The 17,971-nt window shown below is 41.7% G+C and overlaps 1 protein-coding gene across 34 annotated transcripts in view; it reads right to left on the reverse strand.

The window, feature by feature from the left end:
* Positions 1-17,971, reverse strand: part of rims2a (regulating synaptic membrane exocytosis 2a) — a 192,741-nt gene that overhangs the window by 13,348 nt on the left and 161,422 nt on the right. For 15 of the 34 annotated variants that reach the window (XM_032517819.1, XM_032517823.1, XM_032517822.1 and 12 more), the window contains one exon: positions 10,570-10,814. The exons of 17 other annotated variants lie outside the window; for them this stretch is intronic. In XM_032517819.1, the coding sequence (XP_032373710.1) occupies positions 10,570-10,814 (245 nt within the window). The remainder of the gene's footprint in view (positions 1-10,569; positions 10,815-17,971) is intronic. 2 more of the 34 variants (XM_032517800.1, XM_032517798.1) reach the window with 1 other exon arrangement.

Below are 17,971 nucleotides of genomic sequence, written 5' to 3' on the forward strand. Positions count from 1 at the left end.
TGTAAACACAGCTTAATGGAGGACTATAACCCCGGCACTCACATGCACAGATGTAGGCAAACACACATATTTGAGCACTTAAATGAACACACGCGCCGCACCCGTGCATACACAAATGTAGGCAAACAGGTCTCTCTCCTCTCAGTTTACATTCCATGCTGCCTACCTTGATGCAGGCCAGTCTTGCAGTCTGAAGTGCACTTTCCCCTCGTGTCTAGCTCAGACCGGATAAGCATCATGAAGGGAAATTGTATTACAAATTAAGGTATGCTTAACAACAACACATTAAAGTGTCATTCAGAGATATTTGGCCATGTAATGTGAGACACACACTTCTGGCATATTACCATCTTATGAAGTTGTTTTGGTGTATGTGTTATCGAACAGTTAACTATCTAAATTAAGCATTCATTTGGAGTCATATTTGTGTCCACCTGAAGATGTCTAAGATTCACTTCTTCTTTTTTTAGCTCTGTTTTGGTCTCCACCAACTCCAGAGAATAATATAACATAATTTAGAAGGGCACTCAGAGAGCACAAACCTGTCCCAAGGTCTTCTATATTTCCAAAAACAATTTATTTGGTCTGCTTTCCAACAAGCTAGCATGACATCATACCGATATAGCACTCAAGCGTTAAAACTGTTTTGAAAATAAAATTCAAAATACAAGTAAATTGCTTCTTTTTTATAACTTGCATCACATACATAACTGGAAATTAAGGAACGTAACAGATGGTTTTAACCAAAACCACAATCTTTTTTAAAACTTCCCTAGCTTTTTTGCCTAAATTGGAACAAACTGCGACTGTTTTAAAACGGTAAGATAGTGTTAACCCTTGTGTTGTCCTTGTGTGTTTTTACCCTTTTTTTGAAATTTGACATTTTCATCGCATCATTTTTTTCGGGATTTTACTACCACCACCTTAGTACCACTAGTTCTACACTACTTTTTGGAATCCATGGTCAATAACCCTCATTTGTATAGAATCATACCTCATATTTGAGTTAATAAAGCAGAAATTATGAATTATTTTGACTAATAGTTAAGATCAGAGGAACATATGTTGAGTGGATGAGTTTGGTCAGGATGCTGATTTGAAACCATTTCACCTGAAATTCAATGAAAGTGATTAATTGTATTTGCAAAGAGCGTTGCATGGAATCCTTTCGTTTTGTGGTAATTTGGTTAAAGAGAATGCCATATTTTTAAAAGGGGTCAAATTTGACCCGAGGACAACAGGAGGGTTGAACCCACGACTGTAACAGTACATTCTTTGGTGTAGAAATGAGGACAAAAAATGCTCCTGTGGGTCGTAGTTGGAAGGTAGGAATAAAACAGGTCTAATGTTGTACGGTTTGGAGCAGTGTTTCTCACATGGGAGTGCGCGTACCCCTAGGGGTACTTTGGAGGACTGCAGGGGGTACGTTAGATCTTTGGAAAATGTTTATTTAAAATATACCATTTATGCATAATTCCTAAAATAGTGATACACTATAATAATGAATGCATTTAGTGATACATTCTAAATATAAGTTTTTTTACGTTACAATATCATTGTAAACCAGACACTGTATTGTGCCTCTTTATATAGCGACGTATTTGTTGCTGCCAAAAATGTTTTGAGCTGGTCAGGGAGTACTTGAATGAAAAACATATTTTGATTTCTTATTGAAAGAAGTTTGAGAGCCACTGGTTTGGAGGACATATTGCATGGAAAAGTCCCGCCGCACCGCTGGTTACTAATACATGTGAAAAATAATTTGTGTAGCCACCCCGTGATTCAGATTTCCCTCAAAATTGAATGGATTCGTCCTCGGCCCTTACCCTTCCAGCTAGTTTCATAAAAATCGGGGCAGTAGTTTCTCCGTATTCCTGCTGATTGACTAATCAACATACAAACCGAGCCAAGAACATGTATCTATATTATATTAGGATCTTTACCATGCTAGATGTTTCCCTGTCTTCACTAGCTAGTTGCTAAATGTGTCTGTATACAGTTTAGTGCAAAGAAAGGAGCATATGGTCCGATTATCCGACTAATTTTGTTTGTAGAGAATTTAGAATCCTTGTTGACGATATTACTGCTCATGTTTCATTTATACTAAGAGACTTCCCACCAGACATGTATACACTACACACGCACTGTGTCCCGCTTTTCACTTCACACCTTTCCTGACAAAGGTTCACACCTTTGGTGGAAGTTGTGGCGTGAGAGAGCATGTGTGAAAAGGGAAATGAAGGTGTAGCAGTAACAGACGGTGCTCTGGCGGCCTCCCACCGCTCAGTGGCGCAAACACTGAAAGTACAACAGATGGAGGGATAACAAGAGAGAGAAAGGAGATCTAAATACTGCCAAGCCTTGTATGTGTATATGAAAAATCCTGACCTCACCCCAGCTGATTTTTCGGTGTTATAGTCACAACAAACTAGCGTGATATGTGAAAACCTCTCTTGCGTGTAAAAAAACAAACAATTGCAACACAATCATGTCACCGTGACATGGTGACTTCTTAAACTGAAAGAGGAAATGAACATGTTTTAACCATTTTTATGAGGAGCAGAAGCATCACGCTCACGCTCCATGACTACACTGACCACAGTATTTTTCTGCTCAGGCTTCCTCTTCGACTGACAGCTACGGAGTGGCGCTGTCAGCGCTTAAAGACAAAACAATCACAAGAGGAAGTTGTATTTTTAGCAGCAGTTAAACATCTAAAAATGAAGGGTGGAAGTTCGTTTTTAGTCCAGTTCAGATGGGAGGCAAGAATGTACTACATACTGAAATGTGGGACGCGGCTATACAAGTGTGTCCAAGCCTCGGACTCAGGCAACGGAGACATATGGATGTGGAGCATGAGGCACACTGCAGGCAAAAACACAGAGCAGCTGGTGGAGCATGGCAGCATTTACAAGATGAATCAACAGATTTTAAGCAGCGTTTGTGCATAATATTCTCAAAAAGGGACATTCCACATAAATGATTATTGTTTTAGTATTAGACTCTAACTGTAGGCTTGAAATAAGGCAGTGAAACAATACATTTTGATGTGTTAAATGGACTATCTGTCATAGTGCTGGCCAATATATCAATATTACATCGATATATGAGAATAGATATCATCTTAGTTTGGGGATATTTTATATTGTGATATAGTGTTGTCTTTTCCTGTTTTTTAAGGTTGCATTACATTACTGAATTTACTAGACAGTTCTATCTTATCTATAATTTCCCTTTACCCACTAAGGCATCGGGGCAGCTGTGGCTCAGGTGGTAGAGCGGGTCTACCAATCTGAAGGTGGGGGGTTTAATCCAGGGCCCTGCCCAGGTCCCATGTCAAGGTGTCCTAGGGCAAGACACCGAACCCCAAATCGGTGCCGATGCTGCAACATCAGACACCCTTCACTATGTTAAAAGCAACTTGAGATTTTCTATCACAAATCTAATTATGAAGATATTTTGTAAAAGTACCAACAACACAATATTGTCGCTGTGTTGACATTGACAGTATTTGGTCAAGGTTTTTGTCAATTCTGTTTTCTCCATATCGGCCAGCCTTAATCTGTCATGGATTTTACCCACAATGCAACAAAATGAAAACATTGCAAAGAGGCTGTGTGCATTTAGCTGCTGAAGAGTAAATCCGTTGCACTTCCCTTTCAATCCTCTCAATAGCAACAGTATGACAATTTAATTTTGGTCACATGGTTAAAGATCAGATCAGAGATTTGTACTGCACCCCCACTCATATGTCCACTTCCTTTCCACAACTTTCCAGGTTACTGTACATGTATTCCCAGGGTTAACATCAACAGAGCTTATGTTTCTCTTGGATGACATCCAAATCACGCTCCTACAAATTACCACGATGTAGAAAACATGTTCAAAACAAGAACATTGATTATTTTCTTGGATAATGCAAAGCACACTGTCTGCTCAGAGAGACACCATGTGCTCCTTTCAGTATCAAAACAATTAGTCAACCAACTCTGATATTCAACACAGCTCATCCATAAACATGAAGTTATCAGTGATATTGTTCTGATAGAACCATTTTGTATAAAGAATTTTAGAAATATGAATACCAATCTGCAGCGAAGTACCTAAAGAGAGCAATGTCATAACAATACATTGGGTTATATATAAGCATGCTCTTTTCCTTAGTGGCTGTCGGCGAATATAAAGCCTGACAGTAAAATATTTTAGACATACAGGGTTGGAAGAAGTATTCAGATTCTTTACTAGTACCACACTGTAATACTACTCACCATAAGTAACATTTATCTGAGCAGTAGAATTTTCCCTGTCAGGGTTTTGTTGCATAATATGATGTTTTTATCTGGATTAATATTACTACCGTATTAATGTGTATTTTGCATTTTACTGTTGTGTTCATTTCAACTTCGTTTTATATTGCTGGGTAGTTTTATCTGCAGCAAGGCGTTAACAACTGTCAGATAATCATACATTTGTATGATTATGACAGATGTTACTACATACTCATTTGTCTGTGAGAACCAGGTATCTCTGACAAGATATAGATTTCATGGTGACTTAAAAAGAGCCCTAGCTCTGATTGCAGGGGCTGAAGTTGAAATGTAGAAACGCTGCACTTCCAAAGGGTATTCACACCATGCATCACCTACAAAAGTGTTTTAAAGAGATGGAGAGAGAAGGGTGGATAGAGGGAAAGATAGAACGAAAGAGATACTGTAGAGTGTGGTGTCTGAACAGCACTGCTGGATGATGTGTTTAATAAGGAAGCCGCTTGACACGGTTTCCTGATTGTAAAATGTGTTATATACGACATATATACGACAGCGAGATACAAGTGCCAGTTAGCATGGGAATTAGAGAGTGCGCGAGGTGGAAGGAGGGACGGGGAGCGCTGGTGTCTCGGAGCCTCGGGTGCACCTGTGCTGCTTTCATGCGTCATCCTGGGAGCAGCGTGTCGGCTCCGCTCCCCGAGGAGATTAATTAGCAGCCTCAGCTAGCGGAGGAGCTGCTGATATAGGCGCCCAACTCCACGAAGATAGATTACCTCGGCTGAAAGCTCAAATTTCAGCAATTTTACCACGTATAAAATAGCGCGTCGGAGGACTTTGGAAGTCCGAAACTTCATCAGTGTGTGGTGTAGGTGAGAGAGGAGGGAGGAAAGAAGGGGGAGCTAATGCATTGTTCTCTCTTCTGTATGCATTTAGCTGTTTGGAGCATATGCAAGCAGGTCAAATCCAAAAAAAATTACATGTAAATCATACCCTAATCAGGTTAGCATTGAAATCTAACACTATTACTAAGCTTGTTTACATGATATTTAGGCATATAGACTCATTCATTGAGAAAAACTTAACTCTAGCATTACTTTAAAGTTATCCAACCATCAACAAACCCAGTGTTGCACTACATACATCTATCAGTCATCATTAGTATCCTAGCAGTGGGATTGAGATGTCAGGTACAGTGGTGCACTAGTGTTTCAATTCTCATCCCACTTTGTCTTTTCTTAGAGGCAAAAGTAGTACAACGAGGTGGCTGACAAGTTACTCTAAGAGCCAATGCAATGGCATCATAAGACTCATTCTATTAAAAAACTATTTAAACAACCAAGTAAGTGAAATGTCCTATTTGAATCCCTCTCTACAGATTTGTTTTTTCAGCTGTGAGAGTGACACATCTGGCCCAAAGAGTGAGCTTCTTTCAGGGTCAGGAAGAGAAAAGTAGGACGTAAGAAGAATCCCGTCAAGGCTGTACCCATGGGAACAGAAAACTAGATGCTAATGACATATCATACCATGTACTCAGAATCCACCCCACTGATTCCACCTATTTCTATTTCTATTTCACTGCTAACACTACCACTGCAGCACACTGGCCTCTTTTTGCTTGTTAAAGCCTAATTTCCTGCACTGTTTGTGTCCCCAGCCCTAAAAGTCAGAGGCTGGTGCTGAGTATTAAAGAAGTGCTTTCTATTATGTCTCTGGGACGCCATCGGGACTCTTTAAACAGAGGCTATTATGGGGAAAAACGACTGAAATGGATAATCAGGTAGAATGCTACTAGATGTGTTGTAGAAATGGTCGAAAAAAAAACATTGTGTGACATTTTAGGGCTTTAATTTGATAGGAACGCTTAGACATGAAAGGAGAGTGGGGGGGGATGACACGTAGCAAAACGGGCCGCAGGTCAGAATTGAACCTGCGGTCGCTACTGCGAGGACTGAGCCTCTGCACATGGGGCGAACGCTCTACCAGGTAAGCAACCCAGGTCCCCAATGATGCCCATTTCTAACAACTACAGAGAGCAGGAGGCTAATGCTTATCAGTTCCTAAAAATGGATGTTTCAAATCATTCAAGAAAAATTTTACAATGATATTTTAGGTAGAATATCCTTAATGTAGGTATAATATATATATATATATATATTATAATAATAATGATTTGATATACTGCATAGTACATTATCACTGCTGTCGCGCAAAAACCTTGAATCTTTATATTTCATCATTTACATTTTTCTCATAAATCAATGTTTTTCCTCACTCAGTTTTTACAAATATTCAGACAGTGACAAGGTCATTTCGTCTGACATTGTCTGTTGCCGGACTGTGACAATATATAATAATTAGGGCTGTCAATCGATTACAATTTTTAATTGCATGAGTGTCCTAGTTAACTTGCGATTCATTGCAAATTAATAGCACTTTTTGTAATCTCTTCTAAATAATTAGAATTACTTAAATAATTACTTTTTTTAGTGGTATTTGAAACTCGACGTACTTCGGTGGTAACTCAGTTCACATCGACAGTACATTCAAATTTAGTAACTTTAGTCTTGTGGAGAGAACCATCTGGAAGGGCTTTTAAACTCAACTTTCCATTTAAAAGACCCGGTCAATTATCTATTTCTGCTCAAGAAGCTTTGTTTCTGCTAGTGATCCACTCCCGTTCATGGATGTATTACATCCCTAAGACATGCTCCTGCGCATTAAACACGTTTGCGTTATTAACACGTTCATTTTGACAGCCCTAAGATGAATAATTCCATTATAATAATGTATGATTGGGTGCGTGAATGCAATAATGCACCACAGCCGATAACGATTCACAATAAAACTGAGCTAAAAAAAAAAAAAGGGAACAGCAGGTCAATATACTGTGAAATGCTTCATCAGCATGCCCCCCCACAACCACACACACAATCACACACACTGAGAATATGTATCACAGATAGCAAATGCATTGGAACTAATTGACAGAAAGGCAGGCCTATTTATCAGATGCCTATCAAAAGGAAAATACACAGAGAAATGCACCGATGAATGCATGAAGATGGATTTCCAATAAGCCTGCAAGACCTGATTGTTACCGTGTGGTTTCAGCTGAGTCAGGCTGTGTAGCAGCAGCCGTTTTGCTTGGGCGTATTAAGGCGCCTCTCTATTGAGCTAAAAACATAATGTCCCAGGGAGCAGAGGACTGCTGACTGGTGGCTGGGACAATTGGGCATAATAAATCAAATGGATGTTTCAGCTTGCTCGTGATGACCAGTGTGCCATCAATAAAGCCCCTAAACGAACCCATGCATAGGTTTAATATTATTTTCGAAATGCATTTTTCTAAAACGTGTTCAAGTCAATCACAGTGTCAAAGCCAATGTTGCAACCACACTGTTAATCCTTGTATTTCCTCTTAGAAAAAAGTCGCCATTTCTTCAACATGCAGTACAGTTGTGTTCTTTATCACAGGTGTGTAACAGCGTGCTCTCTGTGTGTAGGATTAATCAGAGTCACATGAATTTAATAATGAACCATTCTCAGAGTCTCCATTCTGCAGCCAAGAAACATGTTGTGGTATCTTTTTGAGGTTCACTGCTAGATTTTCACTAATGGCTATTAACTGTTGGATGCTCTGCTAACCTAAATGCACATGTAGCATCTACAGCACTCTCTCTTGTCCATTGTTTGCTCTGTACTGCACCCTTGCATTCAGTCTCAGGTCCTGTTTTGGACATACAGTACATGTATGTGGGGCTGAGTATCACTGATGATTTCCTGAATCAATTTGATTCCTATTCACAAGGTTATTAGGTCTCATTTCAGTTAAAATACCAATTTTGCTTGGATAATAAAAAGAACTCATGCTGCAAATTGTACAAGAAAGATACAACCCTCAAATGTGTTTTATAAAGCACCGGGTTAATGTTTACATTACACCAATGGGGCGCCCTGGGAGCTGTCTTCCCACTTTCTCTCTGTCCCCCCCTTTCCTGTCTGCAGCTGGCATATATTAAAAGATCAATTTCAAAGAGATATCAGATCACTCTGACAAAGATCAATTTTAATCAGGGAATCGATTATTTGAACCCAGACCTAGATGTACAGTATGCACACAGTCTTCCTGGCAGTTAGAAAATGAAGCAGTTGTGACTGTGCACACACTCAACACAACATTATTCAGACATACTGCAGTGAGACATTTGTATTTTTTGAAAAAATCTTGTGCCTTCCACCGAGGACTGAGAGGACAAAAACCAGCAGTTACAGTCTGGAGCCGGAAACTGTGCACACACACACACACACACACACCACTCAAGGCCGGCCACCTGGGAGCACATCCTTCCATCTGACTGACCTGTGTTTGTCAAAGACAGCGACGTGCTGCCTGTCTGATCTGCCCATCCCCCACGAGCACTTGGCAGAGCACACAAACTGTCGAGCAGAAAAATCGAACATCCTTTGAATGCACCCTTCAAGCCGGCGATGAGCCTCTCAGGATATAACACACAACAAAAGTAGGGCAAAAGGCAGCTTGGCCGTGTTTGCGCTGGTGCAGAACCAAATAAAAGATCTCAAATATAAAGAGGCAGACGTATGCACGCTCTCACAAAACTCCATCTGATGCACTTAGAAGCACTGAGTGAAATATTAATAGCTCTAGGAGAATCAGGCTGCTCAGTTTGCACAGTGTGTTGTGTGAAATCTTAAAATAAAAATCTGAACAAATGTCAGTTAGGCTTGTTTGTTCCCAAAAGTAGGCACCAGAAGATTCCTCCTATAAGGCAACATAACCCTCAATAATAGTCTACAATACAAGACTTGGAGAATTGATTCACAATTGATTGTGTAATTGATTCATAAAATCCAGAATTGATCTCTGCCTGTATTATTTAAAATGTGGTTAAATAATGCTCCAAAGACGGGCAACTGTTCATCTTGGTGAGGGAAAACCTGGCAAGGCCATTTTTAAAAAGGATCCCTTGACCTCTCACCTTGAGAACTTAAACTGCAACTAAAATATAACAAATCAAACTTAATTAGAAATCAATTTGGGACCTTGTAAATTGAATCGATTAGGGAAATCAGTGGTGATGCCCAGCCCTATAAACCATACCAAAATGCCACAAAAAACTGCTAATTGACATGTTGACGTGACATGATTAACCTATAGAGATAGCCGTGCCAGGCGGCATTGCAATGCCACGTGACTTGGTGCCTCCCTTTGCTCTTTTGCAGATCTCACGTCACCAGAAATCCATCTCTCCATACCTCTGCCGTGCTATCTAGCCAGATTTGGACGGAGAGTGCTAATGGGTTGAAGGGTTTTTTCACCACTTTAAGGTTGAATGGACAAGATGAAAAGGCCTTCAATGCTTCGAGATGCGCTGTCGCAATGACCTTCTCACGAACAGACCAGACCCCAATCTGTTGGCCGAGACATCAGCGCACGGCGTGCTAACACCTCCTGACACCAGCTTATACTGCCCAATGGCTCTCAAATGGTTATTGAGTGTTTTCTTTTTTTTTAAAACAGGTACCATAGAAAAAACTATTACACTGAGGCGTGAAGAAAAGTAATAACCCCATGTGCTGCAAATTCCATCTTCCAATAAAAGAAAAAGCACAGTGTTGCTTTTTGCTAAAGGGAAATAGGTTTGAAAACACCAACACAACACACCCCTTGTTGTCTACATCTCGCATGTGCACACACTCTCACATGCACTCATAGAAACAAACACAAACAACTGCATTTGGCCCCCGTTTGAGGTAGTGATAATCAGGCAATCACAGTCAAGAGTGTGTGACAATATGAGAAAGTTAGAAAACGTGACCTGCAACAAGCAGCTGAAGTCATCAATGTGACAGTGCAAAGCTGTCACAGCTGTACCAAAATGAGACAACCAAAAACAAACAAAAAAAGGCGCAATAAATAGTCGGCATCATGCATAAAAAACACAACTGCAGTGGTGTAATAAGAAAGAAAGAAAAAAAGGGAGGCAGTGAGACAGAGCGAGGAATTTCCAGGTGAGTTATACCTAGAAGAAAGAGAGAGAAAGATACTGTAAGAGGAAAGACGTGCCGTTGTGTTCATCTCCAGAAGTCCAGTCTAAAGCCCTTTGAGATAAAATTCAAAAAAGTGGGAAAGAAGAAGAATTGGAGAAGAGAAAGCAGCGGTTTAAGAACTCAACATCCAGAACAGAAAACAACAGAGAGACGCACGCAGACAGAACAAGGGGCCACAGGACAGATGCCCAGATAAACAATCCCACACTGGCTGTGCAGCTGGATGTCCTACCTGTTTGGCTGAGCTGAGAGGTGCTCCGGCTCTTGCGCGACATGCCAACCATGGCCTGCATTTTGGCACCAATGCTGGAGCGCCTCTTCTTCTCGTCGGTGCCTACCGTGCCGACCGCCGTGTCCGACTGGCTGCCGTCCGTCTTCTCCAGGTTACACATGTCGCCGCTGACGCTTGTGCTCTTGGTCATGTTCACGCCGCCCGACGAGCCCATCTGCCTGTTTTTCATTTTGGATGCAAAGTCACTGTCAGCCACCACCATTGAGAGGGGGGCAGGCGAGGACAGAGGAGACAGGACAGGGGAGACGAGAGGAGAGGAGAGGAGAGACAAGGCCAGCGGGGGAGAGGATGTGAAAGGAGAGATGATGGAAGAGAAAACAGGAGGAGGGGACAGAAGAGGAAAGAAGAGAGGACAGGTGAGAGGGACAGGAGATGAGAAGGCGTGGGGTGGAAAGGAGAGAAGGACAGAGTTCAGGTACAGGAGTTCATGACTTACAGTATAGCTGAGTTGAAGGGTGAAAGTGGGTGTATAGTATATCGTTAAATATTGTTCATGCAGTGAAAGACCAACTATTAACTAATAATTTATCAGCTACATGTGCAAAATGTATTATTTATTAGTCCCACTTTACCTATGTATGTTTGTACTCTATGTTGACACTATTGAGTAGACATGGAGAAAAAAAAAGAAGGAAATAAAACTTGAGATCTCGCAAAACAAAGTCAAGATCTAGCATATGTGTTTGTCCCAGTTCTTGTTATTTTTTTTTTATTTTTATTTTTTTTTTCCTCCATGTCAAAGTCAAGATCATGCAAGTGTTTGTCCCCAATACATGTTTTTTTAATTTTTAATTTCTTTGTTTTTATTTTTCCCTCCATGTCGCCTCCGGGGCTCCGTATAACACTGCACTACAATACAATCTGAAACAATCTCTTTAACCTAATATTACTTGTATCCTCATTTCACTTACTTCTACTTTTGACGTGTATTTCTTCCTCTTACTTTATACACTGTACTGACTTGCTCTTTTCTTAAATTATTTGACTTTGAATTTGACAGTGAGCAACTGAAACCGAGTAACTTCCCTGAGGGGATCAATAAAGTATTCTGATTCTGATGACATACTCTACTGTATTCAAGTTTTATTGATTTTTTTTTTAATCATTTTGACTTGTGTGAGTTGCCTTGCGTTGCGTTTTTATCAAAGCAACAAAAATGCCAAGGGAGTGAACACATGAACCGTGTGTGACTCTCTGTTTTTGGTACCACCTTGGTCGAGGTTCCATACTAGTTGAGTCGCCGGCCGACGGAGAACATCGTCCAATCTGCACACTGTCTGCGTGGCGGCAGCGTGGCGTTAGTGTTGCGTGTCAGTTGCGTGGCGGAGAGCCCAGCGTGGAGTAGTGTTCGTGTAGTTGCGTGGCGGCAGCGTGGCGTTAGTGTGCGTGTCAGTGGTGCGGAGCGTCGGACTTAGGTGGTGTCAGTGCGTGGCGGCAGCTGGGCGTGGTGTGCGTGTCAGTTGCGGGCGTTAGTGTTGCGTGTCAGTTGCGTGCGGCAGCGTGGCGTTGGTGTGCGTGTCAGTTGAGTGGCGTTTAGTGTTGCGTGGCAGTTGCGTGGCGTTGTCAGTTGCGTGGGCGGCAGCGTGGCGTGGTGGGGTTTGCGTGTCAGTTGCGTGGCTTAGTGCTTGCGTTTGTCAGTTGGTGGCGTTAGTGTTGCGTGTCAGTTGCGTGGCGGCAGGAGCGGGCGTTGGTGTTGGTGTCAGTTGGTGGCGTGGGTGTGCGTGTCAGTTGCGTGGCGTTAGTGGTTGGTGTAGTTGCGTGGGTGTCAGTTCGTGGGTGCGTAGTGTTGGTATCATTTGCGTGGCTGGCAGCGTGGCGTTAGTGTTGTTGCAGTTGGTGGGCGGCAGCGTGGCGTTAGTGTTGGTATATTTGCGTGGCGGCAGCGTGGCGTTAGTGTTGCGTGTCAGTTGCGTGGCGGGCAGCGGCGTTAGTGTTGGTGTCAGTTGCGTGGCGGCAGGTGCGTAGGTTGGGTGTCAGTTGCGTGGCGGCAGCGTGGCGTTAGTGTTGCGTGTCAGTTGGTGCGGCAGCGTGGCGTTGTGTTGCGTGAGTTGCGTGGCGTTAGTGTTGCGTGTCAGTTGCGTGGCGGCAGCGTGGCGTTGGTGTTGCGTGTCAGTTGCGTGGCGTTAGTGTTGCGTGTCAGTTGCGTGGCTTAGTGTTGCGTGTGTCAGGTGGCGGGCTGGTGGGTTGGTGTTGGGTCGTGCGTGGGTTAGTGGTGCGTGTCAGTTGCGTGGCGTTAGTGTGGTGCAGTTGCGTGGCGTGTAGTTGCGTGGCGTTAGTGTGCGTATATTGCGTGGCGGCAGCGGGGTTAGTGTGCGTGTCAGTGCGTGGCGGCGAGTGGGTAGTGTTGGTGTCAGTGCGTGGCGGCAGCGTGGCGTTAGTGTGCGTGCAGTGCGTGGCGTAGTGCGTGTCGTTGCGTGCGGCAGCGTGGCGTTAGTGTTGCGTGTCAGTTGCGTGGCGGCAGCGTGGCGTTAGTGTGGTTTTGTCAGTTGCGTGGCGTTAGTGGCTGTCAGTGGTGGCGGCAGCGTGGCGTTAGTGTTGGTGTCAGTTGGCTGGCGGCAGCGTGGCGTTAGTGGTTGCGTGCAGTTGCGTGGCGGCAGCGTGGGTTAGTGTGCGTTCAGTGCGTTGGTGTTAGTGTGGTGTCAGTTGCGTGGCGGCAGCGCGGCGTTAGTGTTGCGTGTCAGTTGCGTGGCGGCAGCGCGGTGTTAGTGTTGCGTGTCAGTTGCGTGGAGGCAGCGTGGCGTTAGTGTTGCGTGTCAGTTGCGTGGTGTTGTGGTGTCAGTAGCATGGAGGCAGCGTGGCGTTAGTGTTGCGTGTCAGTTGCGCGGCGGCAGTGCGACGTTAGTGTTGCGTGTCAGTTGCGTGGCGTGAACACTCAACTTTATCTTATCTTAATATTTATGTGTGTGTGCATGTGTTTGCACGTATTTCGATCTTTTGTTCTGTTTTGACAGGTGCCATACTTGAAAATCGATAATTGTTTTTTCTTTTTTAATTACATTTATATCTGCATTTATGTCAAAACCTAGAGACTTTCAAACATCAAAATGCCATTTATCACATGTGTTCGCATTCTATTTGGCCTGGAAACGCTTCCAACACCCTTGCGTGTTGCATGAAAAATAGGCGTGGGTCCTATTTCTATTATGCACGTGTTTTCGGCTTGAGCTGTGGCTGAGACGTGCGTGTCACGCAGGCAGTGTGCAAGCTCTAACCTGTTGCCATGGGAGCCGAAATAAAAAGGGACACGCCATGCAGCTGACACGCTACGCCATGCAGGGAGTGTGCAGGGGCGCTAAAAGCTGCACGGGACACCCTGAACAAACCCACCACTATGCTTTATAAAAAGCCAAGCTACCGCCAACACACAGCGAATAATTGTGTCCGCTTGACCTAAATCTTAAAAAATGACAGAAAGCAAAACTAGGCTGTACACTAAGTCAAAGAATCTTACACACGTACACCATTTACATACAACTTAGAGATACTAGGTCATGCAAGTTTGTGCTATTTAGCAATCTCTTTCTTTTGGAAAATAGGCCAGTGTCCAAATTAGGGTCTTATTTAAGCTCTGTCAGTAAAATGATCTTTAAGAGACAAATTACATTCTGTATCAGAGGCTCTACATTCTTAATCGGACAAGTTACGTGTAGCGCCCTCGGGCTACTATTCATTAATTAAAGTGTCTGACCTCCACCATGTTATCTTCTATCTGTCTTATAAAGACAACTCACGGAGAGACACACAGACTAAAATAGGAGAAGAATCAATGCAGTTAGACGATTGCCTCCATCAATTACTTCAATTAGGCGCCTTCAAATTCAGCTCACTTATATATTAGACATTAGTGCTCGACTCCATTGTATTAGAATCAAGAAAATGTTCAGTATATAATCAGGATTACGTCATTACATTGTAATAGGATTACAAGTGCACATGGCAACATTGCATTGCCGTGACATTGAAGGTGAGCGATGCTTTTCATTAAGATGTTAACCCTTAGCTGGAGCACTCTGCACATCCAAATCTAGCACATTCTTAGCCTGTGGTTTTACTTTATGCTGCCAGAGAAAGCGAGCATTTTTGTTTTCAAGAGATAGATAATAAATAATATTTGCCACTTCATCTCTCATGAGTGTATAAGCACTCACAAATGATTGCTCATATTGATCTTCTCACTGTTGGCAAGAACACTGTGCACAAACTCCTCTCCTAAACAAGTTTGGACTGTTAATACAGTGGCTTGCATAATTTAGACACCCATGCTAAAGTTGATTAAAAAGAGGAATAAATACATACAGTACACAGAGATCGGCATGGGGAACTTTCCATAAGATTATCTCTCAATGCACATCAAATCAGCTACTAAGACAACTGAAATAACACCATGCCAATCTCTAGGTATGGGGAACGGTATGTGATGGGGGGGGGGGGGGGGGGGGGGGGGGGGGGGGGTATTTTAATTCAAGGTTACTTTATCAGGATGCATGTATCCTGGATCCATGAAATAACTGGCCTTTCTTTACATGATTGATAATTTCTTTAAATTTCTTATGCTGCACTGTAACTTTTATTCATGTGTTTTACCGGTTTTAATGCTTACGATTTTTAACTGTTTTTAGTTGTGTTTTATCTTTTTAACTGATTATGTGTAAAGCACTTTGAATTGCCCTGTTGCTGAAATGTGCTATACAAATAAAGCTGCCTTGCCTTGCCTTTAATAATAAAAATGTGCCTGCCTCTATGGGAATTTAACATAGTGGGTGTATACTTTCCCCCTGTATTTTAACCCTTGTGTTTTCCTCAGGTCCAATTTGACCCATTTTTTTATTTTTAATATCCAGAACTTGGCTTTCTTTCAACCAAACTGCCTAAAAATAACATGGATGCCACAATGTTTTTCAGGTAAAATGAATTATTACTTTCCCCGAATTTTGTTTGTTTTATTGAATTTTATGGTATTTAAAAAAAAAAGTGACCAAAACCTCAGAAGAAATGACAAAAAAAGAGACAAAATGCACAAATTGTGTATACTGTGATACATGATGTGTAATGTAATGTCAAATAAAAATTATGCTATGAATTTAAAAAAAAAAAAACTTTGAAAAAAAACAGCTAAAATATCGGACTTTTTTTTTTTTTAATTAAGATCAATTTCCAAAAGATGTTTTTTCATTCCTCTTTTTAATCAACTTTAGCATGGGTGTGTAAACTTATATGTATATCTTCTTTTGGTTTGCCAGCTGCTGGTGAAATAAGTCCGATGTGCTTTAAAAGAATGCGCACACCTCGTACTTCAGCCTGCAGTGGGAAGCCTTATGTTTATGCCAGTTTGAATGCCGTTGGGTTCTGCTATGGATCAGCCTGTACTTTCACACATAAATATTGAATGCTTATTGGGGGATTAGTGCCTTTGATCAGTTAATGCAGCCCAGAAGCTTTGAAGCAGACTTCAACAACCCCGCGGGCTGATGTGGTACAGGTGACATTCTAAAATATGCTCTTTCACCATCATCACAGTGAGTCTGCACTTCATCTGGGCGACTCGACACAATGCTGCCTCCTCCGTTACATCCAACATAAGCACAGTGGCACGGTTTGGGGGACAGGGGCCATTTGTTGCCTCTACAAACAACTGTCCGCTGAGGTTGAAATGGATCAGCACTAGGGCTGCAATATAAGATTATTTTCATTGTCGATTAATCTTTCTTTTCTTTTCTTCACTAGTGGCTTAGTTGTTTGGTCTATTAAATGCCAGAAAAAGGTGAAATATGTCGATCAGTGTTTCCAAAAGCCCCCAAAAGATGTCCTCCAATGTCTTGTTTTGTTTCCATAACTCAAAGATATTCAGTTTACTGTCACAGAGGAGAAAAGGAACTAGAAAATAATGATAATTGAGAAGCTGCAATCAGAGAATGTTGAGTATTTTTCATAAAAAATGACTCAAACTGAATAACTGATTATCAAAAAAAGTTGGATGATTAATTTAAGAGTTTCCAACTTATTATTGGTTAGTCTTTGTGGCTTGAATGAGCATTGCTGTTTGAAGAGATCATTTCAAATAGAAATTTATGTTACAGGATACATAAAAAAATGAATAATTTTCTAGTCTAAATGCACACACTGTATTACTCAACATGTTTATATCTACAGTACTGTAGTCCAATCCATAATCCTTCAAAAAGAAGGCCAACAATAAAATTTGAAATGTTTATTACTACGACATGCTCTTCCTTTAAATGCATAATATGCTGGTCTAACTGGACGCATAAATACATTTACTGATATAATTGGACAAACGGATTTGATAAGATTTGTATGAGTTTGTAGGTTTATTTAATTTCCATATGGAGAAAGATGGCCTACTAGTCTAAACTGACACATTGTGTTGATATTCCTTAACATCCTCAACATTTGGCCGTAATGGACTTACATCTGATGTATACCACGGGTTGATGCATAGACTGTGTAAGGGAAGTTAAAACATCTGGATCGCCACCTAGTGGCTGGCTGCAGTATAGGTCATAAATCCCGCCCCCTCCACGTTTGCGGATAGGAAGTGGGCCAAACTAAAAAATCAACAAACACGTCAAATATATTTTTCCTAGGGTGACCTCTAGCTCACCAAGTAGACTGTGCTGAGTCCATTGCGGCAGCCGGGGTTTGACCTTTGCCCTTTTCTGTATGTCATCCCTTCTCTCTCCTCCCTTTCCAATCTGTCAATGCAAGCTATGCTGTCTTTATAAAGAGATAGTTTCTGTCATTTTAGATAGCTCTTATCATACTGATGTTTGTTCAAGTGTTCATGTTTCAAGTTATGTCATTCTACAGTGGGGTGAAACGTCTGAAACGGTTGACAGCTGTGATTGACTCGCAATCCACCGCTCGATCACTACTCGATCAGACTCTGGCTCCACATTTACAAGATGGTGGCGCCCATATCCGGGATGTATTGGCTTCACTTTTTTACAGTGTGAGGAAAGGAAGACGTGTCGTCCATCTTTTTCTTTTACAGTCTATGATCTAAACAGACACATTATTTAAACTGGCTTAACCCTCATGTAGTCCTCGGGTCAAACTGACCTGTTTTTCTATATCAATGTTCTTTTTAATTACCCAAAATAACATGATTGATTCCACACAATGCTCTTTGGCAAGTAAAAATCTCTACTTTCATTAATTTTGGGTCTTATTCAATTTTATAGCATTTGAAAAACAAATTTGAAGTGGTTTTAAAATAGTATTGAGTAAAAGTGGACATATTCCAGTCTGTGATTATCCATCAACATCCATTCCTTTAATGTTAGTCTAAATAATTCCTAATTTCTGCTTTTCTAACTCAAAC

This window comes from Etheostoma spectabile, chromosome 6, assembly GCF_008692095.1.
Source record: "Etheostoma spectabile isolate EspeVRDwgs_2016 chromosome 6, UIUC_Espe_1.0, whole genome shotgun sequence".
Classification (NCBI taxonomy): domain Eukaryota; kingdom Metazoa; phylum Chordata; class Actinopteri; order Perciformes; family Percidae; genus Etheostoma; species Etheostoma spectabile.